We start from the raw sequence: 15,640 nt of genomic DNA, 5'->3' as shown, positions 1-15,640 counted from the left end.
CTCGACTGCCACTACCCGCCGCTGCTCAAGGTACTGCGTCCTCTCTACCGACGTGCAGGCGCGGGGCCGCGCGCTGCCCTGCGCGCTGTGTGCGCGCGCCTTCCACCTCGACTGCCACTACCCGCCGCTGCTCAAGGTACTGCGTCCTCTCTACCGACGTGCAGGCGCGGGGCCGCGCGCTGCCCTGCGCGCTGTGTGCGCGCGCCTTCCACCTCGACTGCCACTACCCGCCGCTGCTCAAGGTACTGCGTCCTCTCTACCGACGTGCAGGCGCGGGGCCGCGCGCTGCCCTGCGCGCTGTGTGCGCGCGCCTTCCACCTCGACTGCCACTACCCGCCGCTGCTCAAGGTACTGCGTCCTCTCTACCGACGTGCAGGCGCGGGGCCGCGCGCTGCCCTGCGCGCTGTGTGCGCGCGCCTTCCACCTCGACTGCCACTACCCGCCGCTGCTCAAGGTACTGCGTCCTCTCTACCGACGTGCAGGCGCGGGGCCGCGCGCTGCCCTGCGCGCTGTGTGCGCGCGCCTTCCACCTCGACTGCCACTACCCGCCGCTGCTCAAGGTACTGCGTCCTCTCTACCGACGTGCAGGCGCGGGGCCGCGCGCTGCCCTGCGCGCTGTGTGCGCGCGCCTTCCACCTCGACTGCCACTACCCGCCGCTGCTCAAGGTACTGCGTCCTCTCTACCGACGTGCAGGCGCGGGGCCGCGCGCTGCCCTGCGCGCTGTGTGCGCGCGCCTTCCACCTCGACTGCCACTACCCGCCGCTGCTCAAGGTACTGCGTCCTCTCTACCGACGTGCAGGCGCGGGGCCGCGCGCTGCCCTGCGCGCTGTGTGCGCGCGCCTTCCACCTCGACTGCCACTACCCGCCGCTGCTCAAGGTACTGCGTCCTCTCTACCGACGTGCAGGCGCGGGGCCGCGCGCTGCCCTGCGCGCTGTGTGCGCGCGCCTTCCACCTCGACTGCCACTACCCGCCGCTGCTCAAGGTACTGCGTCCTCTCTACCGACGTGCAGGCGCGGGGCCGCGCGCTGCCCTGCGCGCTGTGTGCGCGCGCCTTCCACCTCGACTGCCACTACCCGCCGCTGCTCAAGGTACTGCGTCCTCTCTACCGACGTGCAGGCGCGGGGCCGCGCGCTGCCCTGCGCGCTGTGTGCGCGCGCCTTCCACCTCGACTGCCACTACCCGCCGCTGCTCAAGGTACTGCGTCCTCTCTACCGACGTGCAGGCGCGGGGCCGCGCGCTGCCCTGCGCGCTGTGTGCGCGCGCCTTCCACCTCGACTGCCACTACCCGCCGCTGCTCAAGGTACTGCGTCCTCTCTACCGACGTGCAGGCGCGGGGCCGCGCGCTGCCCTGCGCGCTGTGTGCGCGCGCCTTCCACCTCGACTGCCACTACCCGCCGCTGCTCAAGGTACTGCGTCCTCTCTACCGACGTGCAGGCGCGGGGCCGCGCGCTGCCCTGCGCGCTGTGTGCGCGCGCCTTCCACCTCGACTGCCACTACCCGCCGCTGCTCAAGGTACTGCGTCCTCTCTACCGACGTGCAGGCGCGGGGCCGCGCGCTGCCCTGCGCGCTGTGTGCGCGCGCCTTCCACCTCGACTGCCACTACCCGCCGCTGCTCAAGGTACTGCGTCCTCTCTACCGACGTGCAGGCGCGGGGCCGCGCGCTGCCCTGCGCGCTGTGTGCGCGCGCCTTCCACCTCGACTGCCACTACCCGCCGCTGCTCAAGGTACTGCGTCCTCTCTACCGACGTGCAGGCGCGGGGCCGCGCGCTGCCCTGCGCGCTGTGTGCGCGCGCCTTCCACCTCGACTGCCACTACCCGCCGCTGCTCAAGGTACTGCGTCCTCTCTACCGACGTGCAGGCGCGGGGCCGCGCGCTGCCCTGCGCGCTGTGTGCGCGCGCCTTCCACCTCGACTGCCACTACCCGCCGCTGCTCAAGGTACTGCGTCCTCTCTACCGACGTGCAGGCGCGGGGCCGCGCGCTGCCCTGCGCGCTGTGTGCGCGCGCCTTCCACCTCGACTGCCACTACCCGCCGCTGCTCAAGGTACTGCGTCCTCTCTACCGACGTGCAGGCGCGGGGCCGCGCGCTGCCCTGCGCGCTGTGTGCGCGCGCCTTCCACCTCGACTGCCACTACCCGCCGCTGCTCAAGGTACTGCGTCCTCTCTACCGACGTGCAGGCGCGGGGCCGCGCGCTGCCCTGCGCGCTGTGTGCGCGCGCCTTCCACCTCGACTGCCACTACCCGCCGCTGCTCAAGGTACTGCGTCCTCTCTACCGACGTGCAGGCGCGGGGCCGCGCGCTGCCCTGCGCGCTGTGTGCGCGCGCCTTCCACCTCGACTGCCACTACCCGCCGCTGCTCAAGGTACTGCGTCCTCTCTACCGACGTGCAGGCGCGGGGCCGCGCGCTGCCCTGCGCGCTGTGTGCGCGCGCCTTCCACCTCGACTGCCACTACCCGCCGCTGCTCAAGGTACTGCGTCCTCTCTACCGACGTGCAGGCGCGGGGCCGCGCGCTGCCCTGCGCGCTGTGTGCGCGCGCCTTCCACCTCGACTGCCACTACCCGCCGCTGCTCAAGGTACGGTGTCCTCTCTACCGCCGTGCAGGCGCGGGGCCGCGCGCTGCCCTGCGCGCTGTGTGCGCGCGCCTTCCACCTCGACTGCCACTACCCGCCGCTGCTCAAGGTACGGTGTCCTCTCTACTTACATTCCTTGATGGAGAGCAGACAACCGCATCTGTCATACACGTATTTTTTAATATCTATAACGAGCAGCACTTACTACCCTAGTCGGCTGCTCCACATTCTGAGCAGGAAATTTTCTGCTGTGCCCAACCTCAGTTAAAATATATACACTATGAAAATAAAATTATTAAAAAGTCGATTTTGAAAAAATTCTAACTGTATGTAACCCCTTAAAGCTTAATTATGTTATATATTATTAGTTAATTTTGTTTATACATTACATGTTAACTGCACAGACTCCGCGCGGCAAGTGGTATTGCTCGCAGTGCATTTCTCGCGCTCCACCTAAAAAACCACGCAAGACGAAGCGAGACAACAAACACAAAGACACTAGCGCCACCATTGAGCTCGACAATACCATGGTGCCCAGGTGGGTTATAGATTAGATTTTTTTTTCATAGTCAAAGGCTTCCATAAGGATTGCTATCTTAGAATCCAGAAACACCAGCAAAAAAAATTCGACTAGTTTACAATAAGAAATATATTATTCTTTTTTACATATCATAAGTGGTTCGTTCAACATATTACCTTATTATTACATTTATACACCTCTATACCTCTAGTCCCGCGGCATCCCACGCGTCCACATCAACTACAGCCGAGGACCCCACAAGCGCCCCCACGCCTGAAAAGGAGCCCGACAAGTCTGATGAGCCGCCAGCGGAGCCCCCACACCTCGAGCCTACGCCCCCGGAGTCCGAGAACGGACTTAACCATCACACTGGTTAGTAAATTTAACCACAGAATGTGAATACATACTTACTTATTAAGTAAATATATTTGACCTGTCCGGATTGTTGAAGATCTGTTTACTTAGTATTTGCACTAAACAAATAACGAAACGGCTACATCGATTTCTATAGTAATTTTACTGGTATCTCTTACCTTCCATATATGCAGCTAAGAAAAAAAACGAGTGCTTTAGACCACACGACTGAAGTAAAAATTTTTAGCTCTATCTAACTCATATCTCCCTCTCAAATTCCGTTCGCCTCGCCCGATCACACTTTACGTAACGCTCTCGTCTTACTTTCACCAGCTTTACTGCCCAAGTCAAGCGTGCGTAAAGAAGGTTTACTTCGTTAACATTACTTCAATTATTTTTTTAAAAGGATAATTATAACACTTCTGTTTTGCCTTTTGATAACCCTACTCTTTTTATTTTAAAATCTCCTCCACCCCAAGCTTGTCTGGAAGAAATTGCTTACCTAGCGATAAGGCCGCCTTTGTGCATAATATTGTTTTGCAAATTTTATTTTTAAAGATGTATGTTAGCTTATAATATGCACAATAAAGTATAGTTTCTTCTTCTTCTTCTTCTTCTATAACACCGATGATAACCGAATTTTGTTCCCAATGTTACAACATTACGGACCAAACTCGATTGATTAGTCAGCTTTGAGCTTTGATTTATATATCTAGATTGAATGAATTGATTTATATCTAGATTGAATGAAACCTTACTAGTTACTGGTATTTCTCTCATCTCTTCATTTTGTTATTATTAACAACTAATTTTAATACGATTTTATATCATAAATATATTTTAATATATTCAGTGGTGGCGGAGCCCCCCGAGACGCCAGAGAAACGCCGCGCTCCGCTGGTGGCCGGCAATGGAGCCCTACACGATGACGAGCCTGGCGATGGACTCGGTACTGACACATAGTATTACCTATCCACTGGATTTCTCGTTATTACTATTATTTGAGCGAGGACACCATAGCTTTTATCAACTTAATCACCGTGCTTCATGTTCATACATGCAAATATTTAAAGTAAAAATTTTTTATATCATTGATTTTTATTGGACTGATTGTATTCTCGTGAAAGTTTTACAATTTTCGGAATACAGGATTGTAAACAGGATTATATTTAAAACGCTTACACTCGAACATGTCATGTTTTTTTCTACTTTTTTTATCTTAGTAATAATTATATTTCTATAGTCGTTAATATCTCTCACTCCATATAACATTTTAAACAAGTTCGTTTGTTCCAGCGGACGACCGCGAATCAGAAAACCTGCCGCTCCTATCTCGCGCTAAGAAGGAGAAAAATAGTGCCAAAAAAGTTATCAAGGATATGCAGTTCTGCAAGTATGTATTACAAAAACAAAAACTTATTAAAAAAAATTTTTTTAGTTTTGTGATCTGTAGTTTTTTTTTTTTTTTTTTTTTGTTTTAATATCTTAATTGTGAGATCTAAAAAACCGATTTAAAAAATTATTTTAATGGTTTTTTAATTTTAAATAGGATAATATGCCTTGCACATTGACTCTACGTGTCTCACTTAAGTCTGGTTGAAACTTTCCGTGTGGACTAGACTTATAACTTATACAGAAGTCAGGGTTACATACACGTTTTAGAGTCAGACTGAACACCCTAGATGGATTTTTTGTTATCTTTTTTATAATATCAATATGCAAATGTTCCCAGGAATCTACTCTGCGAGATGGAGTGCCACGAGCACGCTTGGCCATTTCTAATTCCAGTGAACACTAAGCAATTCCCTCAGTACAAGAAAGTGATCAAGTGCCCCATGGATCTGTCTACTATTAAGAAGAAAATTCATGATTCGGTGTAAGTTTCATATATTAACGGCTGGATTAAGTCATATTACCCATTCTTTGCCAGCAGGAAATATATTGGTCAAAATTTGTAACAACCCATATTGAGAAATGCCTCGACCTTACAGATGATCACAGCTAAATAGCACTGCTCTCGGTAGTGTTGTGTTCCTCTGTAAGTAAGGTAGTGAGCTGGTCCGGGTCGGGGGTAGGGTCGACAACGTGCTTGCGATGCTTCTGGTGTTACAGGCGTTTCTAGGGTACAACGACCACTTACCACCATAAACTTTTTTTTTAAATTTTATTGTAAACTAGCTGTGCACCGCGGTTTCACACGCGTTAATTTGAAAAAGAATAGCCTATAGCATTCCTCGATAAATGAGCTATCTAACCGTGAAAGAATTTTTCAAATTGGACCAATAGTTCCTTAGATTAGCGCGTTCAAAAAAACAAATAAACAAACTCTTCGGTTTTATAATATTAGTATAGATAAAAAGTATTATCAGTTTGTCTTCAATTTATAAAATGTCAAAATTATATGTAACATTATATTCTAATATTAAAAAGCTTAAAAGTTAATGTTTTTCAATATCATTTATTAATTGAAAAAGTTTGTGGACATGATATTACATAAAAGCTTGTATTTTGTAGTAAGAGTGTTTATGTATTTTCAGATATAAATGCAAAGAAGAATTTGCATCAGACGTTCGTCTAATATTCAGTAACTGTGAAGTATTTAACGAAGACGATAGTCCTGTGGGTCGAGCGGGACATTGCATGAGGCAGTTCTTTGAGGAACGATGGGCCCATGCTTGACAGAACACTGAACTTCTAAATGGACCTGTAAACTTCAAAATGGGCCAGTGAACTTCGAAATGGTCCAGTAAAGTGAAATGTAGACTCAAATATGTTGTGATATGTGTGGACGTTTGAAAAGTGCTCAAAAGCATATTATGTGTAATCAATAGAATATCAAGTGCAGTGAAAATGATTGCTAAATGAAATTAAAAGAAATTCAATTTACTATGATAGTATTTTAAAGTATTTCTAATAAAGATTGATACAAAGGAGCTATTATTATTTGTCTTGTCTGAACGTGTACGACAGGATAGTTTATTTATGAAAGTTTATGTTGATCTCAATATTAGTAAGATCACGCTATAGAATGATACAATAAGCTGACTCAGTGAGACAATAATATTTTAACATGACATTTTTAATACTACGTTTTGTAATAAAAGGGGAAAATGTATTTGGTTTACTCTAGAACACAATGTATATTTTATTGTTTCCCATCCATCGCGTCATAAAAAAAATTTATTTATTAAATTAAACGTTTTAATCATTCAAATACGACTTAACAAAAACATTCCTAAGGATATAGAACTCCAGACCGTAGTGGGTCACAAAATCGGATAGGACGAAGTGTATATTACGAATCTCATGTAAAAAATGTGATTTTTTTATTGTAAACAAGGTGACGCACATGTACGAGTGAACTTGTTACTTTAAACTGTATATATTATGATAAACACTAAAAGTATTAAGATTTATCTTTAAGTATAGAAAAAATTAGATTGTTGGTGTCATTTTACGAATATTATTTTTATAATTTGCGTAGCAACGAAGCAGTATTCTAACACTTCTGCATTTCTTTCGATACTGAATTTGGCCAGTTGTTATAGGGATTGTAAATGTGTATTTGGATGTAAAATATTGAATAATTCAAATTATTTGTAGACGGTTCACTGTATGTGTAGGAAAGTCAGTGTAATCTACAGGTTTGGACCAGGGTATATAGGGCACTTTATTCACTCATATATGCAATATTTCATATTAAAAGATTATATATTATTTTATATTGTAACATGTTTTTCGACCCTGGCCTAAACTGTAAATTAAATTTTGTTGAATAGAATAGAATATGGGTAAGTGTAGATTAGGCCTAACGTTGTGAAATGGTAACACTGATTGTTGATGATAATGACCTTTTGAATTTCGAATCTTCCACACATCTGTGTCTAATATTGCCATTATATCAAATTGTATTTGATTTTAAAAAATATTATTAAAAAGTTTTTTGTGATAAATGAATAAACTGTCTTACTACTTTTTATTTATACTTTTTTTTTATATAGTTTACTGCTTACTTTTTATTTATTTTAAACAAATTCCAAAAGTTTTCGTACTTACAATAATTATTGTTTGGATTTAGTCTTTATTTTTAATATCGCAGTAGTCACTAATTTTTCCAAAAAGGTTTTTATTGCAGCAATAAATTGTATATTGATTATACAAAAAGGAGACAACATTTTTTGAACTAGTGTTACTCGGTCAAGAATGTTTCCGATAGCTTCTAAATGTTACTAAATGTTTGTGAATAATATATTCTTGACTTGCGAGCACTCGTTTCTATAATTCGTTTATATAATGTATAAAGCACTTCATAGTATAATTTTATTAGTTTAAAATCATTCCTAAAGCACAAATTGTGTTTTTCTACTCGAGTATTTTAAAAGTATTACGTGTTTTACTTAATGCAGCTTCTAATTTTTAAAGATATTTAATCTGTTATCACGGATGATATACGAAATAGACAGGACTCTTAATAAATTATTATATATAGTTTTTTAGTATTTAAATCTGCCAAAATATGTAATTTGAACCTCAGCTATACTGCCACTCTGTCGATGTTTGTACGAAAGACATATTTTGGTAGGGAACGCGAGGCGTGTATGAGAAAATTATAGTTTTATGTTGTGTGAATTGGTTGATTTTAACTATAAAATGGATATATAAATTATATATACGATAAATAAATAATTTTTTGAAGCACTCTGTTTTTGTTTTTATTTACATTATCAAAAATAAATTTATCCTGAATAAAAGTTAAACAATCTCTTAGAGAGAGTATACCTGACTGATATGTTTATAAATTTGCTGAGAATGTTTGACATCTCCAACCTAATCTTTTTAAAAACAAAGCTAGCCTGATGTAATGTAACCTTAGACCAAAACAAAAAAAAAAAAAATCAAACGTGACTTGTTTTCAACTCTAACTCGCAGGCAATAAGACGCCTGCAATACCAGGGACGTTGCCCCCTGACCCTGTCCAGGAGTTCTCCACCTTATATAGGAACACAACACTGCTTGAAAGCAGTATTATTTATTTAGCTGTGATCTTCTGTAAGGTTGAGGTACGTCCCCAGTCGAGCTGTTCCAGATTTTTGAGCAGGATATTACTTGCTGTGCTACCTCAGTTAATTATTATAACTTTTAATACACTAAGCCATACCGTGGTATCCCCAAAGTATCCCTGGCTAATGAAAGGTGGCATTATTAGAAATCAAAAGCAAAAAATCAGGAGCATTTCACAGACGGAAGGTATATAACACTTCTTAGTGCATATATTTTAATTGAATAATTATACGATAACGATAGAAACAAAGGTGAAAAAAGCATATCGTCATGAGGAACGCCCACAGATTAAGTATTAGTTACTACGTCTGTTTGTAATATTATAATAAAATCACCGCTTTTTACTAAATGCATATGGATGTATAAACGATACATGTACAAAAATAGCATTTTTTTACAATTATTGTCTGTCTGTCTGTTTGTTCCGGCTAATCTCTGAAACGGCTGAACCGATTTTGAAGGGACTTTCACTGGCAGATAGCTGATGTAATAAGGCGTAACTTAGGCTACCTTTATTTTAGAAATATATTTATCTTGTAACTCTGCGAACTGAACAATAACTCTTTTAAAATTCCACGGCTATGTAATAGTTTATAGCAGTGATTCCCAACATTTTTTTATCGCAGCAAACTTAATGATTTCAAAATTGGGCGAACAGAAAATATATTTTATACGATTATGATTTAATCAAATACAAACGAACTAATGGTAGAAATATTGAATAAGGTTAATTAGAAAATTCGTTTTAAATATAAGTTAACGAGCACTAGTTTAAAAAAATACTTTAACCACAAATTACGTACAGGAAATAAAAAACAAATGTTAAAGAAAAAAAAAGAAAACTTTTTAATCTTAAATAAAAATAATTTACAATAGTAAAAATAAATGTTCTAAGATTCAGCCTCAAGTTTCGCCCTGGCTTTCTTAGCCTTCATCCTGCGTTGACTTCTCTTCCTGTTCAAAGGCACACTGCCCATTAATTTACCGGACTTTTGTAACGCGATTAACTTGGCAGACTTGCTCTGAAAATATAAATTTATTATTCGTTTTGACTTATTTAAATTAATTTTTATTAGAACATTCTCAAAACAAATTGTTAATAGGATATTTCCTGCTGTGGCCTACGTCAGTTTCACGATCTCGACCACTAAACATTATTTAATTTTGAAATAAAGATATTGAAGGCTACCTTAGCTTCAGTTTTTGATATCTTGCTATTCTGCTGCGTGCTGTAGAGAACCTTGATCCTGCGGTTGTCTAACATCGAGTGGTGCTTGGATAGAGCCAGCTGTAAAAATATATATTATACATTACATTACATAATATAAACATAAAACAGAACCGGTAAAAAAAGGTAGTTTGTACAGACACACATTGTATGGAACAGTCTATGGCTATGTGAGAGATGACATGTGAGGGAAGGTTATGAGGGAAACCAAACCCAATGAAAGTCGATCAAACACTAAATTTATTAAGATTATTTTGAGTATATATAGGCAGAAGTACAGACGTCATTTGACGTCATTCGTAGCAAACAAATATCAATTTCATTAGAAATCTGCATTAGTAAAATAACAATTTCGTAATAAATCAGCTAAATTAAAGAGGTTACTAATTTGCAAAATAATCATATTGCTCAATGTGCGTTAACCCGTACACACATAGTACAGTACAACACAGTAGTTTTGTTACAAAGTCTGGGGAAGTACTTCAACCCCACAGAAGATCACAGCTACATAACACTGCTGTGAAGTGGTGATGTGTTGCTGTGGGGAGTAAAGCAGAGCTCGTGAGGAGGGTCGGTAGCGCGCTTGCGATGCCTCTGGTGTTGCAGACTCTATAAGCTACGGCAGTCGCTTATAGACGTCGTTGAGCCGTACGCTTGTTTACCGTTATGTAGGGTCAGCACAACATGTTTTCCTCGTCCATTCCTCTCTATTATTCGTCACTTCAGCGCTTACTCCTTTCTTTCTCATATCCTCACTCACACAATCCATCCATCGCTTTTTCGGTCTGCCGACCGCTCTTCGTTCATCCCTCCTCATTACATGCCCATACCACGCTAACCTATTGTTCCTCATTTTCTCCGTCACGGGTGCTACTATTACAAAGGAAATATATATTAGTTGAAGCCACTCACCTCATAACTAGGTTCATTCTTGAGCTCCACATAAGCAATACAACTTTTCTTCCCGTCAGCCGGCTTCTGTATCCTCACATCGACGATATGTTCTCTTATCTCGTAGAAGTGATGCGTTAACTGAAACAAATGTAAATATTTCTATTTATCTATTTATACAAACTGTGTGAAATATGAAAAAAGTGTGCATGTCAGCTTCAACACACGACTCAAGTTTACGTGAAATATTTACGCTAAGCAGTAACGCTGTGAATATTTCAGTGCTACATTTCTTATGAGAAAGATATAAATATATTTTTAAATATTCATTACTCATCATCGTCATCACTTCAGCCTATCGCAGTCCACTGCTGGACATAGGCCTCCATAAGTTTACGCCAAAAATAGCGCGACCTCATGTGTTTTGCCCATAGTCACCACGCTGGGCAGACGGGTTGGTGACCGCAGTGCTGGCTTTGTCGCACCGAAGACGCTGTTGCCCGTCTTCGGCCTGTGTATTTCAAAGCTAGCAGTTGGATGGTTATCCCGCCACCGGTCGGCTTTATAAGTTTCAAGGTGGTAGTGGAACTGTGTTATCCCTTAGTCGCATCTTACGACACCCACGGGAAGAGAGGGGGTGGCTATATTCTTTACTGCCGTAGCCACACAGCAGAAGTTTTTTTAAATATTACGTTTCTTCAAAACCTCGGAACTTCAGGAGCTGCTCAACCATCAAAGAGAAAGTAGCTTTCGCTTGTCTTAGATCCAAAATCAACTTGCGTGTCAGCTGACGATACCTGAAAGCAATCGCCGTCTGAAACGGCGAAGGGACATATTTGACGACGAAGACGGCCGGTCAACCTGATTAGTCGTAACAAAGGGCTGAACTTCGATGGGAGTTGCACCCTACACGAGATTGACCGACACCGCATGTGCTCATGGCCTACTACGATTGGATGGCCTTTGCGCGATTGAAAAAATCTCCGTCATTTATCCTCGAGAAGTAATCCTTTTTTCGCAAAATGTGTTAAAAGTAATTGAAAGATTAGACACACAGAAAATAATATCATATTAATCTAATCACTTACCTTCTCTCTATCAATATCTAGCGGAAGGTTTCCTACAAACACGACATATCTTTTAGGTCCCTTTGCCTTCTTTTGGCTATCTTTTTCTTTGTTAGCATCCACCTTTACATCTTTATTTTTAACACCTATATCTTTATTTTTATCATCAATAGGTTTATCTACGGGTTTTACATTATCCATGTTATCTATTTCGACTTTTTTCTCTCCTTCTGCCTTTGCTTTGTCTTTTGCCTTTTTGTTCTTCTTGTTTTTCTTCTTTTTCTGTATTTTATCTCCAGATTGAATGGAAGTTCTCAGCATATTGTAGAGTATTCTAATTTTTCTTAGCTCTGCATCTGTTAGTTCGATTATATCTTTGACTATTCCTTGTATTTTCGCATGAATCACTTCTGGTAATATTTCCTCCGATGTACCTTTCAGATTGTCTCTTAGTTGTTGACGAACTCTGCCTGAAATGGAAGCATTGTATTATTCAATCTGTTTTAGACACAACTTTCATATTAATATCAGAATCTGACTATTAAAGATTATATAATATCAGATTTTCTTAACAGGGAAATATCAAAAAACTATAATGAATAAAACAAAAAGGAAGACTACGAAGAATGATCATTAATTAGATTATTATAAGTTAAACAGATAAAATAAACATTTTGATTTTATTTATATAATAAATTTATTAATATTAAGTACATATTATTTACAAGAAATAATGTAAAAAATTTTACCTTTCTGATTGTTAGTCATTGTAACTCCTAGGAATTTGTTGACCAACTCCTGATTTTTCAATATTGGATATTTTTCAGCGATCTCCTCTGGTATTTCATTCTCATCTGCGGCCTTAAAATAATAAAATATACAAATCAAAACAAAATCAGAGTAAGCAGTGCGCTAGCTATGCTTCTGTTGTTACAGGCACGGGCCACGATAACCCCTTATAACGGAATTGATCATTGTTAGTTGAATGAACGAGACCACATACACATCGGAAGGTGGAGGCACAGCAGGATTATATTGCTGGAAATCTGAAGCAGCTAGTCTGGGTTAGGAGGATTACAGCTACTTAATACTGCTCTCAAGCAGGGTTGCGCTTTTGCGGTGAGTAAGAATAGTCACAACTCCTGTGAGCGGTGGGTAGGGTAGGCATCTATCGTAACTGCATATATGCGGTATATCATGTTTGGATGTGTTTTTGCTACCTATGTAATTTAAAAAACTCACACTAACATTCACACACAGTCATCTGCTCCGAAGGCAAGCAACTTAATGCTTGTGTTATAGGTAACACCCGACTGCTATAGCTAAATATTTTTTATTTTTTGATAAATATCCATGGAAACAATAAATATATAAATACAGATATTAAACACAGACTTAGGCGGGAATCGAAACCCACAACTCGCAGAGCAGAAAGCACTACAAACTGCACCAACGGGCTAGTCAAAGCCAAAGCCAAATAATATCTGTATAATTTCATTCTACATAATTTACCTTATTTATAGCCTCAGCATTAGTTGTATTTTCATTTTTAACACTTGTGTTGTTGGTAGAGTTCTCATTTTGTGACTCTGTCTTGGCTTTCTTAGCTTTATTTTTCTTAGCTCGGTTTTTTCGCTTTTTAGGCAAAACTGGTTTTTCGAGGCTCACCTCACTGAAACAAACCATTTATTAATCTAATATATAAAATTCTCATGTCGCAATGTTTGTAGTTAAACTCCTCCGAAATGGCTTGACCGATTCTCATGAAATTTTGTGTGCATATTGGGTAGGTCTGAGAATCGAACATCTATTTTTCATCCCCCTAAATGTTAAGGGTAGTCCACCCCTAAATCTTTTCTTTTTTTAATTTTTAGATAAATTAAATATTTTTTATTTTATTATAATTTGGCAGTGAAAAATACAACCCTAAATTTTCACCCTTCTACCACCAACCCCTATTTCTAAATAACGTATACCGGCAAGATAATGTTTGCCGAGTCAGCTGAAATCTATAAATGAAATTTAAGAAAATAGCAGTTAGAAAAAAAAATTGATAATTTGAAAAACAAATATTTAATTACTAATTTTAATTGATTGCTTTCAATAGTAGTGTTTTACATGTGCATGGTTAATTTCGATAATATAGTATAGACTATTTACTTATTTCTTAGTTTACATTATTTTAATTAAACTAGACATTTTTAAAAACTTGACTAAGGTTAACTAAAGTTTCCACCCACAAAAACAGTTGTGTAAATTTAAACTTCTTTGATTCGAAATAATATAATAATAGAGAAGACATGAAGTATAAAAAACATTTAAAACAATTAATTTCATAACACTGAAACTGTATCTGTCATTAACTTCTTATATCATTACTTTATCTATACAAATAAGTAAAATTAGAGTCTATTTGTAATATTAAAATAACCGCTTTTTACTAAATGCATATGGATGTATACATGGTACATATACCCAAATAATATTTTTTTTCAATTTTTGTCTGTCTGTCTGTTTGTTCTGGCTAATCTATGAAACGGCTGGATCGATTTCGACGGGACTTTCACTGGCAGATAAGGAGAAACTTAGGCTACTTTTATTTTAGAAATTTATTTATTTTGTTGCTCTGCGAACTGAACAAATTTTGTTTTTAAATTCCACGTGGATGAAGTCGCGGGCACAGCTAGTATAATAATAAATAAATATCACCATAGATTTTTTAAGTGTATTATATGTACTTTTGTAATATTTCATTTAAAGAAATATGTAAAATTACTACCTTATTTTCGCCATGAGGATTTTTTGAGGTTATATTGTGCGGCACGAAAATTTATTATTACGATACTTTAGACGAAAATTAGTATTGATATTACAATAAAATATCGTTCGCTTTTCTTCACAGATATTTAAACTCAAACATTGAGTTTTATTTTGTATTTATATCACTTAAATATTTAGGTTTCGGTTTACAAATCACGATATATTTTACGTGATTTTTTTTTGATACGTATGTTAAAACATTTAAACTGGTCTCAATTTTGTTATTAAATAGCGTTATGAAGAGATTGAAATGGTATTAAACATTAGAAATAGTAAAAGAATCACGTTTATTTCATACAATCAATATTAATTCAATCGCACATTAATTTGTTTTTTAATTTCTGACAGACTGATAAATTGATAAGTGTCAGGCAACAGATGACAGAAACATGACAGAAACGTTTAACAACAGAGTTTGTTGTAAATAATGAGTTCTGCGTGACATTTTATTTTTATTTATTTTATTATTTTATTTTATGTAATGTGCGGAATCAAATATGTTTCATTGGCAGAATTGAAAGCTATTAAGTTTATCAATAAATAAATAATAATCTATAAATACAAAACTTGAACTTAATGAATAATAATAATATGGAGTTATATATTTTGTATAACAACCATTCCTGTGTAGTGGTACTTATAGCCACCTAAAATAACGACGATGAGTATAATTCGCAATACGATTCGGGCGTAGTGACAAAAAAAATGAGTACTTACATTAGAAGCAAGGTAGTAAATAAGAACTAGTTGGTAAGACAAGATAATTTGTTTGTAATAGAGAAAAAAATTGATTGTTTGGTAGCCCCGGTCAGTGTCATAAATTTAATAATAACTTGTTATAGAGAAAGGAAGCGTAAGCGATTTGATACTTGTAGCCACTTCCTCCACAACACAGGTGATGATGATGATGACAATTGTGTATGAATGGAAAAATGGGTAAGTAAAGGCGAGAGAGGACGAAAGAAAATTAATAATTTTACCCACTCTCGTCAGTACATTGATGGGTGATGGTGACACAACGATTGATGATAATGAAACACCGACGATTTGCGTGTACGATTTCCACTCGGGATAGATATTTGTATTTCCCGTTTGTTATCATAAATACCTGATAGCGATCGTTATGCA

General features: G+C 40.2%; 2 protein-coding genes across 2 annotated transcripts in view; one reads left to right on the top strand and one right to left on the bottom strand.

The window, feature by feature from the left end:
* LOC123667743 (bromodomain adjacent to zinc finger domain protein 2B-like) overlaps nt 1-7,424 on the top strand; it is a 114,212-nt gene extending 106,788 nt beyond the window's left edge. Inside the window, exons 46-51 of the mRNA XM_045601583.1 lie at nt 2,976-3,109; nt 3,303-3,463; nt 4,299-4,394; nt 4,742-4,838; nt 5,178-5,321; nt 5,983-7,424. Coding sequence (XP_045457539.1) covers nt 2,976-3,109; nt 3,303-3,463; nt 4,299-4,394; nt 4,742-4,838; nt 5,178-5,321; nt 5,983-6,124 — 774 coding nt within the window. The 3' untranslated portion in view covers nt 6,125-7,424. The remainder of the gene's footprint in view (nt 1-2,975; nt 3,110-3,302; nt 3,464-4,298; nt 4,395-4,741; nt 4,839-5,177; nt 5,322-5,982) is intronic.
* Nucleotides 7,425-9,328: 1,904 nt separating this feature from the next.
* Nucleotides 9,329-14,874, bottom strand: LOC123667999. Its single transcript, XM_045601823.1, has 7 exons — nt 14,472-14,874; nt 13,205-13,364; nt 12,442-12,553; nt 11,714-12,162; nt 10,647-10,766; nt 9,696-9,794; nt 9,329-9,528 (listed from the first exon to the last, which is right to left on the bottom strand). The coding sequence occupies exons 1-7, from the start codon at nt 14,483-14,485 to the stop codon at nt 9,397-9,399; spliced, it is 1,086 nt and encodes a 361-aa protein (XP_045457779.1). The 5' UTR covers nt 14,486-14,874; the 3' UTR covers nt 9,329-9,396.
* Nucleotides 14,875-15,640: the final 766 nt, after the last annotated feature.

This window comes from Melitaea cinxia, chromosome 29 (genome assembly GCF_905220565.1).
Source record: "Melitaea cinxia chromosome 29, ilMelCinx1.1, whole genome shotgun sequence".
Classification (NCBI taxonomy): domain Eukaryota; kingdom Metazoa; phylum Arthropoda; class Insecta; order Lepidoptera; family Nymphalidae; genus Melitaea; species Melitaea cinxia.
This window is presented reverse-complemented; position numbering and strand designations above follow the sequence as displayed.